At 45.7% G+C, this 17,219-nt stretch overlaps 1 protein-coding gene across 2 annotated transcripts; it reads right to left on the reverse strand.

Annotated features, from left to right (window-relative positions):
- Positions 1-484: 484 nt before the first annotated feature.
- On the reverse strand, positions 485-16,884 carry trim36 (tripartite motif containing 36). 2 transcript variants are annotated; one of them, XM_026999731.2, is made up of 10 exons: positions 16,163-16,884; positions 14,502-14,742; positions 11,299-11,642; positions 10,600-10,746; positions 10,001-10,096; positions 9,244-9,497; positions 8,737-8,858; positions 4,098-4,394; positions 2,570-2,867; positions 485-2,338 (listed from the first exon to the last, which is right to left on the reverse strand). In XM_026999731.2, the coding sequence occupies exons 1-10, from the start codon at positions 16,223-16,225 to the stop codon at positions 1,987-1,989; spliced, it is 2,214 nt and encodes a 737-aa protein (XP_026855532.2). In that variant the 5' UTR covers positions 16,226-16,884; the 3' UTR covers positions 485-1,986. The 2 variants fall into 2 exon arrangements, with proteins under 2 accessions (XP_026855532.2, XP_026855533.2); XM_026999732.2 differs by lacking the exons at positions 14,502-14,742; positions 16,163-16,884 and adding an exon at positions 12,570-12,643.
- Between the last annotated feature and the right edge of the window lie 335 nt (positions 16,885-17,219).

A 17,219-nucleotide genomic window follows, 5' to 3' on the forward strand; every position in this document is an offset into this window, starting at 1 on the left:
CAGCTTTTCATTTCCATTAAAGCATTACAATCACAAAAGCCAATGCCACACCCCAGCCTTGAACAAGTACAGTACTTCCTGTAAGTGAAACTATATTGCACACCAATTCACACACACCTGCACCAAGCCAATTGGCTAACATGCTATAAAGTGCTAGCTTCAAGGTAAATAGTAAAAATTACAATGTTCAATAAGAGACAGTGTCCTGTTTAATAAGCAAGTAAAGCTTTACCTCAACAATCTACCAATAGACTACTTCAAAAGCAACTAGTGGAAAAACTGGCTTTCTGCCAAAGTTCCCCAATTGTTCACTATGTACAAAGAAAACATTTAGTTGTGTTTCCCCAAACAATTTCACACAGATTATACAATAGCAAAAAAAAAAACAAAACACACCCAGAAGTAAACTAATGTGCATATATTCTTCCTCGAATCCAGTAAAAATATCAACTGGGTGGGGGGGGGGGGGGGGGGGGGGGGGGGGGGGTGAAAATGAACAATTAGTGTCTACAAAAAGAAAATGAAATGGAAGTGTTATTTCCCCATTTCCATGTGTGGCAATAGCAATGCAACTACTAAAATATGGTCACATCACATGATTCATCAATCACAGATTCAATTCTGATTCATTAACCATTTAGCACGAGAAGGAAAAAAACAAAACAAAAAACAAAACAAAAACACGACTTCACTGATAACATTTTCCTGCAAACTAAAACCTTTTGAGAAATTAAAGTTTATGCTACAATAAATTTAGGTTCTGATTAAAAATAAACCTTAGAGAAGGCCCATTTGCCATAAATCTCAAATGTAGCAGAGCATGAAGTGTAAAATTAAAACTCAGTGTTAAAATTCACAAATGTATTAAAAAAAAAAAAAAAAAACCTTACTCTTAGGTTTCCAGCTTTAGCAAAAAGAAACCCTCCAAACTTTAGTGATCGTTACATTTATACAGGCAGAGAAATGCCACCTCCTCAAAACAATCCAAGCAGGAGATCAGTGCTCCAAATCGACTATTTAAAAGGTTTCAGGACTAAGAGGTAGGTAGCAAAAAGCCCACAGGGCAAGTACCTGAGGAATCACACAGCAATCCCACTATATCTACCAAGTCAAGAAGAGAACCCTTCATAGTCAGTAACCCTGTTACCCTTGTTACAAGTCTATCATTTAGTAAGGCCTTGTTCACTTGGTTTTCCAGTAATCCAGCCAGATTTGCATTGGTGGCAATAGTGCATATCGACCTGATCATCTTTTTAAGCAGTGTTAAAAGTAGCTCTGAAACTGTAGCCTAGTTAAGAGCCAACAGCACAGGTGTGATTCCCATGGTGTTTTGCATTAAAAAAAAACAAACACACAAACAAACAAAGATACATTCTTAATGCAAAAGTTTTGTTGCCATGTTAACTTAAATTCAAATCAATCACTTACAATAGTTGCATATTTTCAACAAACAATACAGGACATCAAGATATTTTTTTTTAATTAGATATGACTTCATTGTAAATAATTTCTTCAGCAGATTATTCTCAACAGTCATAAGAGAATCAGCCTAGGTAGTGTTGCATGTGTTTCTACAATGAGAACACAAACATGGTTATTATTAGTGCACAAGTGTTAGGTAGTACCAAATAATTTAATCATGTGCAAGATATACAAATCTTAACGCATCCTTCTTATTCAAAACAACTGCACACAACAGCAAAAACAAGATTCGCAATACTGTGCATCATTAAGGTGTATCGTGGTAACCTGCATTCCAGTACCAACATTGGTCAGACCTTGTGTATTCCATTAATATTGTAAGGAGCACCTGTTTAGATGATCTCATTAAAAGGCACAAGGGTACTGAAGCACACCTTTTCAGGTCACTCACGGTCAAACCTGACCCAAAACGGCCGTTTTCACAGGGTGACGCCAGCAGTAGCAGGTGGGCAAGAGAACAAGTCGAGGGCAGAGAGGGGACGCATCGGGGCACGTGAGCGGCTCTCACATGTAACACAGCCGCTTGGCCGTGATAGGCTCCTCCAGGTGGACGGCCCCGCCCCCCATGAAGCCGAAGGCGGGGTACATGGTGCCGGAGCAGTCGACCTGCCGCTCGTACAGGAGGCGCATGGTGTCTGCGTCGTAGAAGAAGACCCGGCCCGCCTCGTAGTCCAGGCAGACGCCAACGCGCTGCGGCAGGGGTAGCACGCGGTTGCCGTGGTCGCCCGGCGCCGCGGTGACGGAGGCTTTGGGGATGAAGAGCTTGCCCATGCCCATGGCGAGCAGAGTGAAAGGCTGGGAGAGCTCGTAGCAGGTATCCTCGCTACCGCTGTCATGCCCGCTGTCATGGTCGTACCTGGGAAGAGGGTTTGGGTTGGCGCGCGAGGACTAACCACAGACCCTTCATGTGATCCAGCAACCTTACTGCGATACGCTCGGTATACCCACATAAACGCTGCCACGTGGCCAAGCATTTCTGCCGCAAAAGGGCAATAAACCGTAGATCCACCACAAGTGGGGGGCCAACCTCCTACAGCGTCTTGGAGTGGCTGGATTTACGTACAAGTGTGAAACGTGCTGTTCTCACCTCGGGCTGCTGGTCTCTCGGGGGTTGTGGAACCACTCGATGAGCTTCGTGTCTGACGCCACGCCCACTTTCACCATGTAAGAGCTGGGTTCCACATGGAAAGCCCAGTAGTGGCGCCCATGGGAGATGCCGGTGTCACCGACGATGTAGTCGAGGCAGATGTAGCTTCCTGTCTGGACGCGTTCAGCAGCCAACAGGAAGGGCAGGCCAGCCATGCTTTCCACAGAGTCCCGACTCTTGCTCAGCCGAAGACGCTCTACACTGTAGCCACATTTCTCACTGAACAGGAACCCAAACACTGAAATGGAACCAACAGGGTCTTCTTCAAATAGGCAAATTATGGGGCTTTGGTTTAAGGAGGATGTTATACACCTCTCTCTCTCCCCCTCTCTCCCCCAATTCATCTACATTTAGTCACCCGATGCGCTCAGTTACAGTATGTCACAAGCCATTACAGTCTTTAGAGGAAATAAAAGTATTATATTGGGGGGGGGGGGGGGGGGTCATGGGCAATGGTAGCTTAGTGTTTAAGGTACTTGACTAGTAATCAGAAGGTTGCCAGTTCAAGCCCCCACCACCAGGTTGCCACTGTTGGGCTCCTGAGCAAGACCCTTAATCCTCAAATTGCACTCAGTCATAATTTGAAGTCGCTTTGGATAGACCACCATAAATGTATGTTGTGTTATCTAATGCACTTGTAAAATACAACTACAAAATATTTTATAATACCATTTTGATACCTTAGTGACCCCCTCCTTTCACAGCCAAAAAAAGCAGATGTTCAAGACATCCAATATTCCCCCCAGCACTGCAGTGACCCAGAATTCCAGCTCATTAATAACAGCAAGTCCATCACTACACGGCTTGCTTGACACAGGAACGCTAGATTGAATCAGTGGTTGTCAGAACAGGCCTAGAAATACACGCTAGAAATAGAGGGTTGTTTTTAAAAGCATGCCAGGGTTGGGATAAATACTAGCACAAAACCGGAAAATACTCTCCATCGCTAAGACGTTAACCTTGACCAGTTAAGAGAGACTAGTGACCTTCAACGTTGTCAGGGGTTTGACCGCAGCTCAAGTCAAAGAAACCTGGTCTTCATCAACAGAGCTACAATTTGGCAAGAGTTGGAAGTCAGCAAGCAAACCTGCACACTGGCCTGTTGGTCTAAGCAAACAAACATTTTACAAACGGAGGCAACCTGAGGAAGAGCTAACGAGATCATAGTTATAGTAATAAACAGACATCCAATAAGGATATTCAAATGCACATAAAATGTGCTTTGATCAAAGAAGCATCTGTTTGTGTCATTTGTGGGCTAAACTGTACACAGAAATCAGTTACATTTAATCAATTACAAGTGATCATGAAATCCAGGATTTGGATTTGCATTTGAGGTGCTGGTTTGAGCAGCACCAGACCTAGGCCCAGCTCACATGCTGGCGACCAGGCTGGGAACGAGCTCAGCAGCAGGCCAGTCGTTACTGGTTACTGGACCTGTAAACTGTGACGTGGCGGGGTCCTTTACCTGGAGCTGGGGGTGTGTGGAAGGCCACCTCTGGGCTGTAAGGGCTGAGGATGGTGTTGCGACAACTCCGCACCCTGAAAGCGTAGCGGCAGCTGCTGGCCAGGTTACACACCACGGTGCTGGAGTTGTACACCTGCTCGGTGACCTGCCATGGACCCTCCTCTTCACCCTCCACCACCTTCCTGTACTCCAGAAGGTGGAAGTCTGTGGGGAGGGTGTCCTCGGGCAGCCTCCAGTGGATCAGGCCCTCGTTGTACATGCGACTGCGAGACAGGTCAATCATGGGAGGATCAGGAACTGGGGAGGAAAGGGTTAAAGATGAGACGGGATGAACTACACATGCAGACAGACAGTTCCTGTCTTAACGCTGGCTTTTAGGCCAGAGCATGTGAAGGTGGCGTGTGAAACCAAGTCTACAACAGAGCCACCCCAACCCAAGACTAGCTCCGTCATTCTTAACAGAAAGCATGATTAATATACAATGCATGATTTAATAGGTGCATTTTTGCTTTGCAAAAATCTCATTTTGCACTAGCAAAACTCCTTGAGATGCAGTGTTTCAAGTGTATAGATTAAACTGGGACCTAAATTAGGCCCTACATACTTTATCACAGAACAAACTTAAAAAAAAAAAAAAAAAAGATCCATCACATGCAACATTTACACACATCTATAGAGCCCCACAAAGATGAAGACAGTTCTGTTTGCTATACACTGATATGGCCTTAAAGCTGGCTGTGGCCACAGGACACTGGATTTGCACTCAGAGGACAAAGATGAAGCGAAGACCGTCACCGTGGCGACACAGCCCGTCACGGCCAGGACGGCTGCCAAGCCGAGGCACGACGCCAAAAAGAAAGGAAAAAAGCTTTTCTGTGAAAAACAAGCGATTGATGGAACAGTGGACGCAATAAGCCACACACAAGGAAGGAGGGAGCCTGGCGGGCCATGAGACAGCAGCACCAGGAAATGTGGCACAGTAAAAAGAGCAAGCCAAGGAGATGCATGCAGGATCTTCACGCTTCCATCAGCACTGCAAAACACCATTACAGCCAATTCTAAATCGGTGAGGGCTGCCCTTCCTGCTTCGTCCGCTTTTCCCTTCAATCTTTTAAACTGCAGCATCCGCTGCCCCTCCTACCCCTCCCCAACAAACTGCATTTTTAACCGCTGCATCGTGGCCGTCCAGAACAAGTTCCAAGTAAATGTTCTGCGTGTCTTTTTTTTTTTTTTTTTTTTTTTTTAATGAATCACAGCATTTATGATCCAACCAACAAATAATTCTGAAGAAAATACTGCAGGGCAGTCTTTAACTACGATATATGGGTTTACCACTGTAATTGTATTATCTAGCAAAATACAATGCACTCACAGTGTGTATCCATGCAATTGTGCTACAGTATCATGTAACTCTATAATTTTTCAGGTCTACCATTAACAAAATTATGCTAGCTTATGGAAATGACTGAAAACCCAGCCCCACCCTAATATTTAAGAAGCGCACCATTATTTCTGTCACTTCATCAGACCCTATGGCTCCTGTTCTTTTTATTTTTTCCATTTTTATTTTTAAATCAGGGCTAGATACCATGATTCCTAATAATATGCCGATTTCCCCTTATAAAAGTTATTAGAAAAGGTCAACTGCAATACTTTTAAAATACTCTGAACGTTTGTGAACCATGACAGTTTTATTATGCATCCTTAGCAATCTCCTTGGCGTTACTGACTCTGCTGCTCTGAGCATCCTTCTTCTTAAGTTAAATCATAACACACTTGTCTGTCGGTCCTTGGCCCTCATCTTCATTACCTCCATGCTACCTCTTGGTTAGAGCGTAGCCTCCACCTTCATTGTTATGCTGATAGGCGGATTTATTTCTGCACCAAAGCTGCTTTTTTGTCCTACATTCAAGACCTCAGCAGTGGATGAGCATAAATTTCTTGAGGCTAAACCCTTAGAAAGATAAAGTTGGTTAGTACTAGTTGGTTCCAAAGACACTCTCTCAAACATTTCTGATTTTATGCTCACTATAGATCATTTTTAAACATTCATCAGTAGTTCTTGAACAATGAACCCTCCTACATGAGCATTGGCTATGTACCTAAATCATTCAAACTGGCACTAATCAGACCACTTCTCCCAAAAAAAAAAACAACAAACCTCAACCCATGTCAGTTAAACTACAGGCCGATCTCAAACCTTCCCTTTATTTCCAAGATCCTACAAAAACTGATTGCACCGACTGTTCTCAGTGCAGCATTTCACACCATCGATCACATTTTACTAGACAGAATTGAAAATGCTGTCAAGATTAGGGCAACAGCCCTTTCCTTGTTTAAATCTTATTTAGCTGATCGCTACAAGTTTCTCAACAAAAATGGAGACTTCAGCATAGAGCAAGTTTAACTATTGTGTCCCACAAGGATCTGTTCCAAGGCCACTGCTTTTTTCTTTATTACGCTACCTCTAGGTGACGTTATACGTAAACACTGTGCTAGTTTCCACTGCTATGCTTATGATACTCCGTTATATGCATCATCTTGGCTTTAGCGAGGAATGCGTAAAGGACGTCAAACACGCACTCGACGGTCAGAAACTTAATCCTGACAAAACAGAAGTGCTTCCATTGCCCCACAGTACAATAGTGAACTCATATGCATTATGACCCACCACATCTGCTTAGATCAAAAGGTGCAGCTCTTCACTAGTACCAAGAATAAGAAAATCTACCGCAAGGCACAGAGCCTTTTCCTGACGTTCTATGGAATAAGCTTCCTGCATGTGTTCAAGTCTCAGACAGTCTCAACTGAGGCTAGGCTATAGACGTGTACAGTCAGGCATTTTATTAAATACTTCTCATCTTGGGCAAAGTTGTAGATCTGGGGGGTGGGGGGTAAACTGGGATGTGATGCTGTCTCCCCACCTCTTTTTTTTTTTTTTGTCACTCATGTCTGACTGAGAGCGGCGAGGCGTCGACATTCCAGGGAGCCCTCACGCCCGTGTTGCCTTCTGGCTCCATCCTTTTGCTCCCATATCTAGATCTGCCAGTCAGGCTTCTCACACAATTGCATTGCCAATTTACACACCTTCGTATTTGGACACTCCCAACGATCCATTCTGCCGCGGTACACCTAATCTTTCTTTCTGCCGAGGTACACCTAATCCGGATGCCACATCGCCATGGAGTCTCCACCTGTCTCAGCTGCTGCGGCTCCTCCCACCACCCACTAATGCCCCCCTGCTGTGGCCCACCACACCTCCACCCCAGCCAAATACTCCTCCGTTGCCCCCGACGGACGTTCCTGTACGAGACAGGTTTTGGACACACGATGACTAGGACTCCTAGAAAACCGGAAGAGATATTCATTGCTCATTTCTTGATTTGTATTATTCTCTTCTCTCACTACATGTTTGACTCTTTATTGTTTCCATCGTCACTACTGTGTCGCGTGGTGTCGGCCAGAGGAGGACGGGCCCCCCTCTAAGTCTTGGCTTCTCTCAAGGTTTCTTCCTCATGCCCTAGAGAGCTTTTCCCTTGCTACTGTCGCCCTTGGCTTGCTCGCTGGGGGCTCAGACATGAGCAGAGCTGCTTTGCAACAACAATCCTCCAATTTTCCACCATTCTCCTGCAGCCAATTCCTAATTGCATTTTTTGTGATACTCTGCAACATTCGTACGGTGGCCCTGCGTTCGAGAAATGCACCATACGAATTAAATGCATTGCCCTCATCAAAGAGGACGTCACCCACGAAAGAACGTATGGTCATCACCGACTCCAAAGTTAACGCTCACGATGCAAATGAATGACGTGGTGCACCAGTGGGATACCAGCTCCATTTCCGTGCCCTCGTTCCAAATGACATACGAGCGTCACTCCAGCAACACGCATCTTTAGAATACAACATCGTACGAATTTTAACCCTAGCGAGAAATGCAGATCATTGGCAGAAAGTCATGGAGAACCTGGGCCTTAAACACTGCCGATCTGGTCGGCCTGAACCAGGGGAAATCTTACGCTGGCTCTGTGACTGGCCACTGGAGCAGTGCCCGAGAGCCCTGCCCTACAGGAGCGACCGCGGTAGTCAAGGCCAGAGGACTGGTGCCATCACCAGTCAGAAATCAACGTTCAACGAGAAGGCCAAAAGTTACTGCTAGTTACATTTCTTGTCTTTCCAATGTAGTGCTAGGCTCTTGAAGTATTGTATAAAAACATACTGGCATATTTTCTAAACGGAGTTGCAAAATCATTCAAGTTTAGGAGAAAGGCCACACCTGAAACTCCACCCTCTCCACGCCTAAGCATTCTCTCCCTTCTCCCCACCTCCTCTCTGCGTCCTCTCCCTCTCCTCCAGTAGGGTGACGCTGGCTTCCCACATCCACGGAGGTGGCCCAGCGTGTCATCACCAATTCTATTTCCCACTCCAAACCTAGAGCCATTTCCAGTAAGACACCACCGGAGGCAAAGTTTACCCTCACAAACTGCACTGACACAAGAATGCTGGCCATTATGTGAAGGACTGAACTAGAAGCTCCCGCTAGCCTCTGCGCTAAAATGCAAGGATATATTAGGCCTTTAATCAGCCAATTCAATTACAGAGCAAGTCAAAGTGTCTCTTGTGGACTCCAGCTCATTCTTACCTCCCCCAAAGGAAAGTTCTCTTAGCATGGCCTCTTCTTTTGACGTGTCCAGGACAAACTCGTCAAACATGGGGTTGGCTGCGGGATGAAAGGTCTTCAGTGACTCGGTGGCTTTCTGAATCCTGTACAACGTGAAGAAAACCAAATTCCACACACAGACTTTGCTAGATTGCCACAATACAGTTCGTGAGCAGGTTTGGAAGGGTGAACTGGCATAGCGCATGCATGAAGCTTCCTTTCGTCTAATTGAGATTAATCACCGGTGGATCAAATCCACTCATGCAGGTCAGTTTGCAAAGCTCAGGGCTCACAGGCACATGGCCAGCTTCCACAGTCATAAGATCATAAGACATAGCATTGGCCCCTGCTAAAGAGCTCGTCAGTACAAGAGCCTCAGTGCTTTTTATCATTAGGCCTGCTTAACAGTAAACCGAAAGAATGACGTGTGCAAGTCCCAGGGCTTGGTCAGTAAAGACAAGGGATAATGAGAAGAAAGAACGGTCGAACCTGATGTGGAGCTGCTTAGCCGTCTGAACGAAGCAGGACTGGTCGGTCTCTTTCAGGACTTCCTGGGCGTAGCCCACTAAGCCACTGTTCTCCAGCATGCCCTGGTACTCCTCCACCTGGCCCCTGAGCTTGTCCAGCCGCCCGTTCCTGGACTGCTCGATAGACCGCAACATTTCCGACTTCCTTTCTTGGAGGGCTTTGAAAAGACGCTCAAAGTGTTCGTTGGCCTGCCTCTCTGCAAGCTGTCCGTTGTCCTACGATAACGAAGGTTAAGTGACCTTAAACTTTAAATATTCACAAAAATAAAATGTAATGTTTTTCTATTTAAAATAAATACATTAAAAAAACACTTGTAGATTTCTAAGGGATATACCGAACTTTCAACGTTTCCATAATGGAGCACTAAAGAGATGGGAAATACCACCAAGTACTGGTGAAAATCTTGGCTATATATGAGACCCGTTTCCCAGCCAAAGGTTTTCATAATCCACACCTTATGAGATTTTTTTTAAAGATTGAAAAAAAAAAGCAGGTTACATTAAACTGCCAAAGGGTAAAAAAGTCAGAAAATACGTCATACAGACAAGGATCAATACAAAAACACTGCACAGAAGAGCACCTAAGCAGGTAATTAACATCTGCATGAACAGGCTCATACGATGCATATGGCAAGGGGAGAGATCCACTCAACATTACTGTGTAAGGATCACTGAACGTTTCCGACAAAAGGCACTTGTGCATTCCACAAACCGGTTACCTCTGTGTGACGAATCAAGACCTCAAGTTCAGAAATCTGAGTCCTCACTTGGTCCTCTTTGCTAATTAAGAAATGGATACTCTTCGATAGCTTCTCCTGTTGACAGAAAAATGAAGTCTATTAGACTACAAAATGTACATGGTGGAAAACTGACCCAACCACGTGATTTCCAGGCAGTTCTGAGCATGCAGCACTACTGGGGGGAGGCACAAAGCAGAATTAAAGAACCTTGTTAGATACAATCGACTGCATTAAAAATACATGGCTCGGGTCCTTGGCGAAGTCATCTAAATGTTACACGGTTCACACTAAAGGGAAAAAACGGTGTTTTGCTTTTTTTTTTGGAATGTCTTTTCAGACAGATGCACACTCACTTGCCCCACTACCACATTCACATGCAACACGATCCCCAGAGGACTTGCCAAGCAGGGTCAAGTGCCTCCCACCATTGCTTATTAGCTACTGGGGGGGGGGGGGGGGGGGGGGGGGGTTACAGACGGATGCGACACCACATCTACGTGCTTGAAAAAGTCCCAGAAGCAAGGACGTGCTGGACACCAACACGAGCAACAAAACGAACATTTGTTTGGCCAGCGAACCTTGAGGATCTTGTAGGCGCTGCTCATGGAGGTGACCTTGTGGTTGGCGTGGGAGCCACCCAGCTTGCACAGGTGGCAGACGGGACGGCGGCACACCTCGCAGTACATGTTGACTTTCTCCATTTCGTGTTCGGGACACATCAGCACCTGCAATCGGCGAAGAGACCGTAAACGCTCGTGTTGAGGACACACGGAGGACACATTTACCAGAGCTGAAACATCAGAAGGTGTTGAGGAGACAAACATTTGATTTCAGACAAAGTGAAGCAGCTTAAGTGAAGTAAACGCTGAATTTTATGCCATCCTTCACTGATGAGGTCCGATTAAAGTGAAAGCAAATAATGTCCCATTAGGCCTGACAAGACAAAGTCTACAAGGTCGGCCATTGAGGAACATTTCGATAAAAACGCATCCAACCTTGTGCATCGATTTTAATTCTGTTCACACACGGCTGACGTTGTCTCACAGGGTGGATCATGATGTACAAGTAATGAGCATAAATCATTACACCTTATACCCTCATGTTTGAGTAAAACCTCAACCCCTGTTCACCCCCCCAGCAGAAACCCGTTTCCTCCAAACATCAAACGACTAGGAATCAAAAATTCTAAGAAATCCAAAAAAAAAGCTGAACTGCAAAAATATTCTCCCAACGCCCACACCGAAGGGCACTTCAAGCAGCGGTTCAGGCCGCCCTACCTTTGGTCTGAAGTTGGTGGTGGGCCCGACGTACTCATGCTGAGCCTTGGGCGTGCCCCACGGGTGGTTCATCTTGAAGCACTCATTGCAGTAGCTGGCCTTGCAGTCCATGCAGCTCTTGGTGGCCTCCTGCACGGGAGGCTTGCACACGTTGCACATGATGGCGACGGCAGCACGGGCCGCCTGCCGGTAGCGCTCCACGATGCTCTCCAGCGTGAAGTTGCGGAAGAGCATGCTAACGCCCCGCTCCCCGAGGTCGATGTCGTGCTGGCAGCCCGGGCAAGGGAAGGTGGTAATGCGGGGAGTGACGGAGGAACGCCTCCATCCGGGGGAGGAGACAGACCCTGGTTCAGCAGACACACAAGACCGTCATAAAAGGGTGGGGGGGGGGGGGTGACAGCATATACATCTGCACGATAAAGCCAAGCGCCGCTGACCTAAAAAGATGAAACCCTAGTCAGGCGACTCGAGTTTCAGGTTGCTCGCAACACAGCGCAGCGACAAAGGAACACACCACAAGTGCTCACAATGATCTGGACAATACACAGCTCAAAACAAAGTTAACAGAAAGGATGAAGGGACCACAGACCGATTTTATGATGACCGGAATTGAAAACAAAAATAAAATGGACAGGTGATGCAGGAAACTTTCAGAACACAAAAACTTTTGTATGAGAACCCAATAGTCCCAAACTGCTGATCACTTTGAATAATGCATTTGTCAAAAGAAAATTATACATGCATATATTTGTTTTTTGTTCTTTGTCCAGTTCATGTATTTAAACACTTATATACAGTACATTTACAAAACACCAGCTCCAATTGCTTCACTCATAGGAAAGACTCGGGTGAAAGTAAATCAAATCACATCACATCATCAATACAGAATCCCACACTCACTACAGACATCCATGGCAGAAGCAAGCAGCATGTTTGCAACAATAAGCCAAATGAACCGAGATGCACGACAAACAAGACAGTGATGTCACATTGCATGGCGCAATAGTGACCGGTCGATGCAAACAAAACCAAGAAGTGTTTCTGCAAACATGCAGTGGCCACAGAGACTCAGGAGTTTGTTTTTTTTGTTTTTTTTTTTAAATGGAGCATGGAGATGTTACAGACTCACGACCGCCGCACACGATGGACCGACGCGGTGAGCGAGATGTAATGACGCCATATCTGCGGTGACAGATGAACGAAGGGCACAGGTGGCCTGATTCACGGGGCAATGGGAGAGATGGGGTGGGGTTACGAAGAGAAGCGTGTACTTAGGCTGTGGGTGTGCTGCGCTGCTCGGGAGGGGGAGGAGCAGGCAGCGTCTGCAGCGAGGCTAGCCGGGGCCTGCGGCTGCTGCCACTGCCGCAGAGGGACTCAGGGCGGGGTGGGGGAGGAGACAGAATATTAATAAATCAAAACGCTCAGACCAGACACAGACGAGTCACCTCGAGGCCATCCGCTCAGGGCACGGAGGGACCTGCGCCTACAAAAACCACAACGTTGCACCCTTCTCTGTGCGAGAAGGAAGCGAAGGCAAGAGCCAGGAGAGACTACGGAGGCACAAGCAGACCGTCGTGTCATGACGAGTCTGACTGAGGGAAGTAACGCAGGCGCCTTTGCGACTTACGCTGGATCAAAAAAGTTAGCTCTAAGTGTATAAAGGCTCTCGCACCATTTCCGTGGGTTTGGCTGTAGCGTCACTGACTTTGGACAAGCGAGTTACATCCCGTGTTAGGCGGATCAATTAGCTTGCCTGAGTCATTAATGTCAAAGATGCGTCCTTCATGACTACTGAGCATATTTCAGCAAAACACCCATTCAAACCACTTATTACTGGACTTAAAGGGTCATGCAGATAATCTGATTTTAGAAAAGGTGAACATGAGCTGGCACTTCAAAGCAGTTCACAACTGTCAGTCCAGTTTATTAAAATGTTTGCATAGTAATTCTAAGGCACTCGTTTTTGAAAGCGCACCGGGAGGTCCCACTATGACCTCCAAAATTCCAGTCCCGAAACATCTCCACGGTAACATCCACGGTTCTTTTAGCCATTAACACTGTCCAGATGATGAAGTCTGGCTAGTTCATTATTCCCTAAAGGTTCTGCAATAATGTGGTGTCAATGGGTTACCACATCATCCTGTTAATATGCTCAGCAGACTTTTATAAGAGTCTCAAAGTCTGTCTCTGCAGTTCCTGTCATTCCATTACACCGTCTTGCAAAAGGAAGCCGATTGGAATAGGGGGGCACACAGAAACAGCACAGAAATGTGTTCAGAGTGGTCTAAACACACGGTACTCACTATAGCTATTCAAATAATGCAACCCACATCTACCTCTCCTCCCAAACGACCTTCTCAGCGAAGCTGCGAGCGACAAACAGAAGTGAAATAAGACTAAACAGAGAACAAATGAGAACCAAAGAGGAGTGAGGCCTGGTTGACAGCCCATGATTGCACAAACATGACATGACAGCGTTACATTTTTGGTAAAAACACAGTGGTGTGACGCAGACACGGTGGGAAAACAAGCAAATCCTTGCTATTCTATAAGGGCCCAACATACATCTCTTGCTATTAAACAATGCAGACAATTTGTTTAAACAAATTTAGAGGAAGCAAAAGGTAGATGTTAAAAATATGCCTCGTTCCTTCCACCTAGGTTGGGTCACCATGACAACCTGGTCAGCAATATAACTAGAAAACACCAAAGAATCCCTACTAGCTGCTGTGGACCCTCACAGAAGATGCACAAGCATTTGACCTATATAAAACATGCTATCTGGCTGAGGTGCTCATTACTTCACCTACATGTGGGGCTGTAATTCAGGGCTCTAGGTGGAACGCCCCCCGTGAAGGTTGTTCAGATCCTGGGAATGTCAATGAGTTTTGCATGCCAAGTGCAGAACAACTAAAACCGTCCCTGCAAATAGGAACTCGTGCACAAACCGATAAACACCAAATCTTCATCAGTCTAATTATTTTGAAAATGTAAAAAAGCAACCAGAAGCTAGTTTTGTTTAGTCCTGTGTCGATAAAACCAAACCCTCTGCATTTGCAAGGGGGTTGAGAATAACAAATCTCTTTCCCCTCCCCTCCTTAGAGAGCACATGTGCCTCAGCAATCAACCTAACCATTCCTTAAGACCGTGTGCATGTACACTCTTAGGTCGTTTTGACCCCAAGTGCTGGATTTGGAACGCACCTGATCGCACGAGCCTGTCCAACCTCTCCATGCTCGGAGAGGGGACTCTGGAACGAGGGCTGCCTGGGTTGGAGCATTCGGAGCCCGCATCTGTGCTGAAGGAGTCCTCGTGGTTTACCAGGAGAAGCTCTTTTACACACTTGTGACAGACGCTGTGCTGACAAGGCAGGATAAGGGGGTGTGTGAACAGCTCCTTACAGATCGGGCAAATGAGCTCCCGTTCTATGTTCTTTATTGGTACCTACAAAAGAGAGAGAGAGAGAGAGAAAGAACTGGAGGTTTTACTCACACTGAAAGAAGAGCTGAGAAATAAGTGATAAATATCTCTTAACTAAACAAACAATCAACCTTCACGTGCCACACTAATCCCAACTAGGTTCGTAGTCAAATGGCAAGCTTTGCATCCTAAAACACAATACTTGTGTACCAAATCACACAAACAAATAATTTTAAAGAAGAACACGAAGATAAAACATTGCTGCTCTCGTGTATGAACTTCTACTCCACGGCCCAGTCTCTGCAACTGAGCCCAACGCAAACTTGCATATGGCGTTAGAAAGAAACCAGTAGGAAAGAGGGGAGCTTAACCAAGCCAAGTAGGCCGAGCTAGAATTGAATTTTCTGGAAGTACATTTTAAAAAATAGTAACAATAATAACTTACCGAAGCGTAATTTTCTAAATTACGATGCAACTTTAACCAGCTCAAACGATTTCATCTTAGCTAGCTAACGCCATCTAAAGTCTTTAAAGTCCAAAACACAGTTAAATCCGGTGGACTTTGTATCAAACGTATATGACGGCTAATAAAGGATCACAAGGAAAACCCGCAATAAGAACGTATTTGCATCACTTACCAGCAGAGAGCCACGCCGTTGCACGGTAGACATGATGAATTATTAAACAGCTCGTTTGCTAACTTTCTTGAACTAATGACTCGGACAAAGAGGCCCAGGCCAAGAATTAATGAATGAACGAACGAACCAACGTGACCCGACGTTATTGATCACACGGCGCCATGAGTCAGCACCAAGAGCTCAACAAGCCGACACTGGGGGAGGTGCTCGTCCTGGTGTAGTCAAAGTAGGGGGTGTGGAGAGGGGATGGACTTGTTACCAAAAGGTGAGTATGTTGAAGCCAATCTGATACCCAAAGAGGCGGGGGGCCACCTACCCGGAGAGTCGGGCTATTTCATTAACTAATATTACGCACAAATGTGCGTATTTTGTTCGGGAAAGATGCAGGTTGCGCCTACTTCGGTTTCCCACCCATTTTTTTTGCGTTAGCAGAACTAAATGAGAATGCATAACGTGGCTGTTATCTTTGCCAGAACATACGACTAGGGTCCGCAGTAAATCCCCTAGCTAATGAAGTATCGTCATGCGCTTTCTTCGACTGCCTCGAAGGGTGCAGAACATTGGATTAATTTGATTAATTTCTTTTTAATAAATAAGATAAATGTTAACATCGTAAGCACAATAGCTCGCATGTTGGATTCTCCTTATTAAAAAACTTAGATTTGCACAATATCTTATTGTGCACGAAATCTCATAGGAGTGCCGTAGTCTAGATCTGACCTTATCGTCTTATGTCGAACAAACGATTCCTCTACATATTTCTAAGAAACGGGTACAGTGGAAAACATGACTTGAGACGCACTCACCTCTCCTTTCTCAATCCGCTCGACTATGTTCCCAAACTCCAACATATCCTCCGAATCGGACATCTTGAAATTTCGACTTGATATCAAATTAAAACAGTATTTAAAACAAAAACTAGGTGCCGGTAGGGGACGGACTACCCGTGACAATAAATCTGCCGAGCCCTTGTTTGGGTTCAGTTGCGGGGTTTGGTCGCCGTGGACACAGACTCCCGGTCAACACACAATGTCCGATCTGGGACGCTCCGTCAGCATCGTCTTCTCTCCGCCTGGACACTGTCCAGAGAACAGACCGCCCCTATAACGCAAGATCAATAACCAGCTGCTTTACGAGGGGAATTTTAATAAAGCATCGGGATCGTGTTTGAAGCGCGCAACCCCTCCCAGTGCCAGTCTCTGGTGATGTCGTCGGTGAGAGGGCTGGTGGAGGGCTTTGTGTGCAGCTTTGTGTGTAGGTAGACTCCAACCAAACCTACACATGAAGGAATATGAAATATGACAATGCTCGTCTTTCTCTTACGGATTATAGCACAGCGGAGTCCACGGCTGCAGTGTAGGCTGCGATACTGAAGACGGTTCGTCTGTGTCCTACGCTCTGTCAGAAGTAACTGGACACTCGCAAGGCTTGCGCTACCCGCAAAGTATTTTTTTCCTTCCAAATAATAGGTCATAAATATTAGGTTACAGTAAGTGAACAACGGCTATTTAGCTTGTTGCAACGGAAACTTTGTTTGACGGCAAATAACGCAGCAGGCCAATAATTCATATGCGATCGTGAATACTGACCCCACCCAATGGGAAGAAAGCTATAATTGCAGAGAAATTCTAGTAAATCCTGTTCAGCCCAACCTGAATTCTGGCTCACCGGTAAAATTGAACACGTAATCATTTACAGAAAGGTCAGCCATTCCCCGCACACCTTTCTCATCCATGGTCTGGGGGGCTACGGTTCAAGTACATAGCACTCCTACAGCAAAAGCCAATATTATACTTGAAAATGACCACTGAAACATGAGAACTGCAGTAAAAATGACTACTGAAACATGAGAACTGCCGTAAA

This window comes from Electrophorus electricus, chromosome 23 (assembly GCF_013358815.1).
Source record: "Electrophorus electricus isolate fEleEle1 chromosome 23, fEleEle1.pri, whole genome shotgun sequence".
Classification (NCBI taxonomy): Eukaryota; Metazoa; Chordata; class Actinopteri; order Gymnotiformes; family Gymnotidae; genus Electrophorus; species Electrophorus electricus.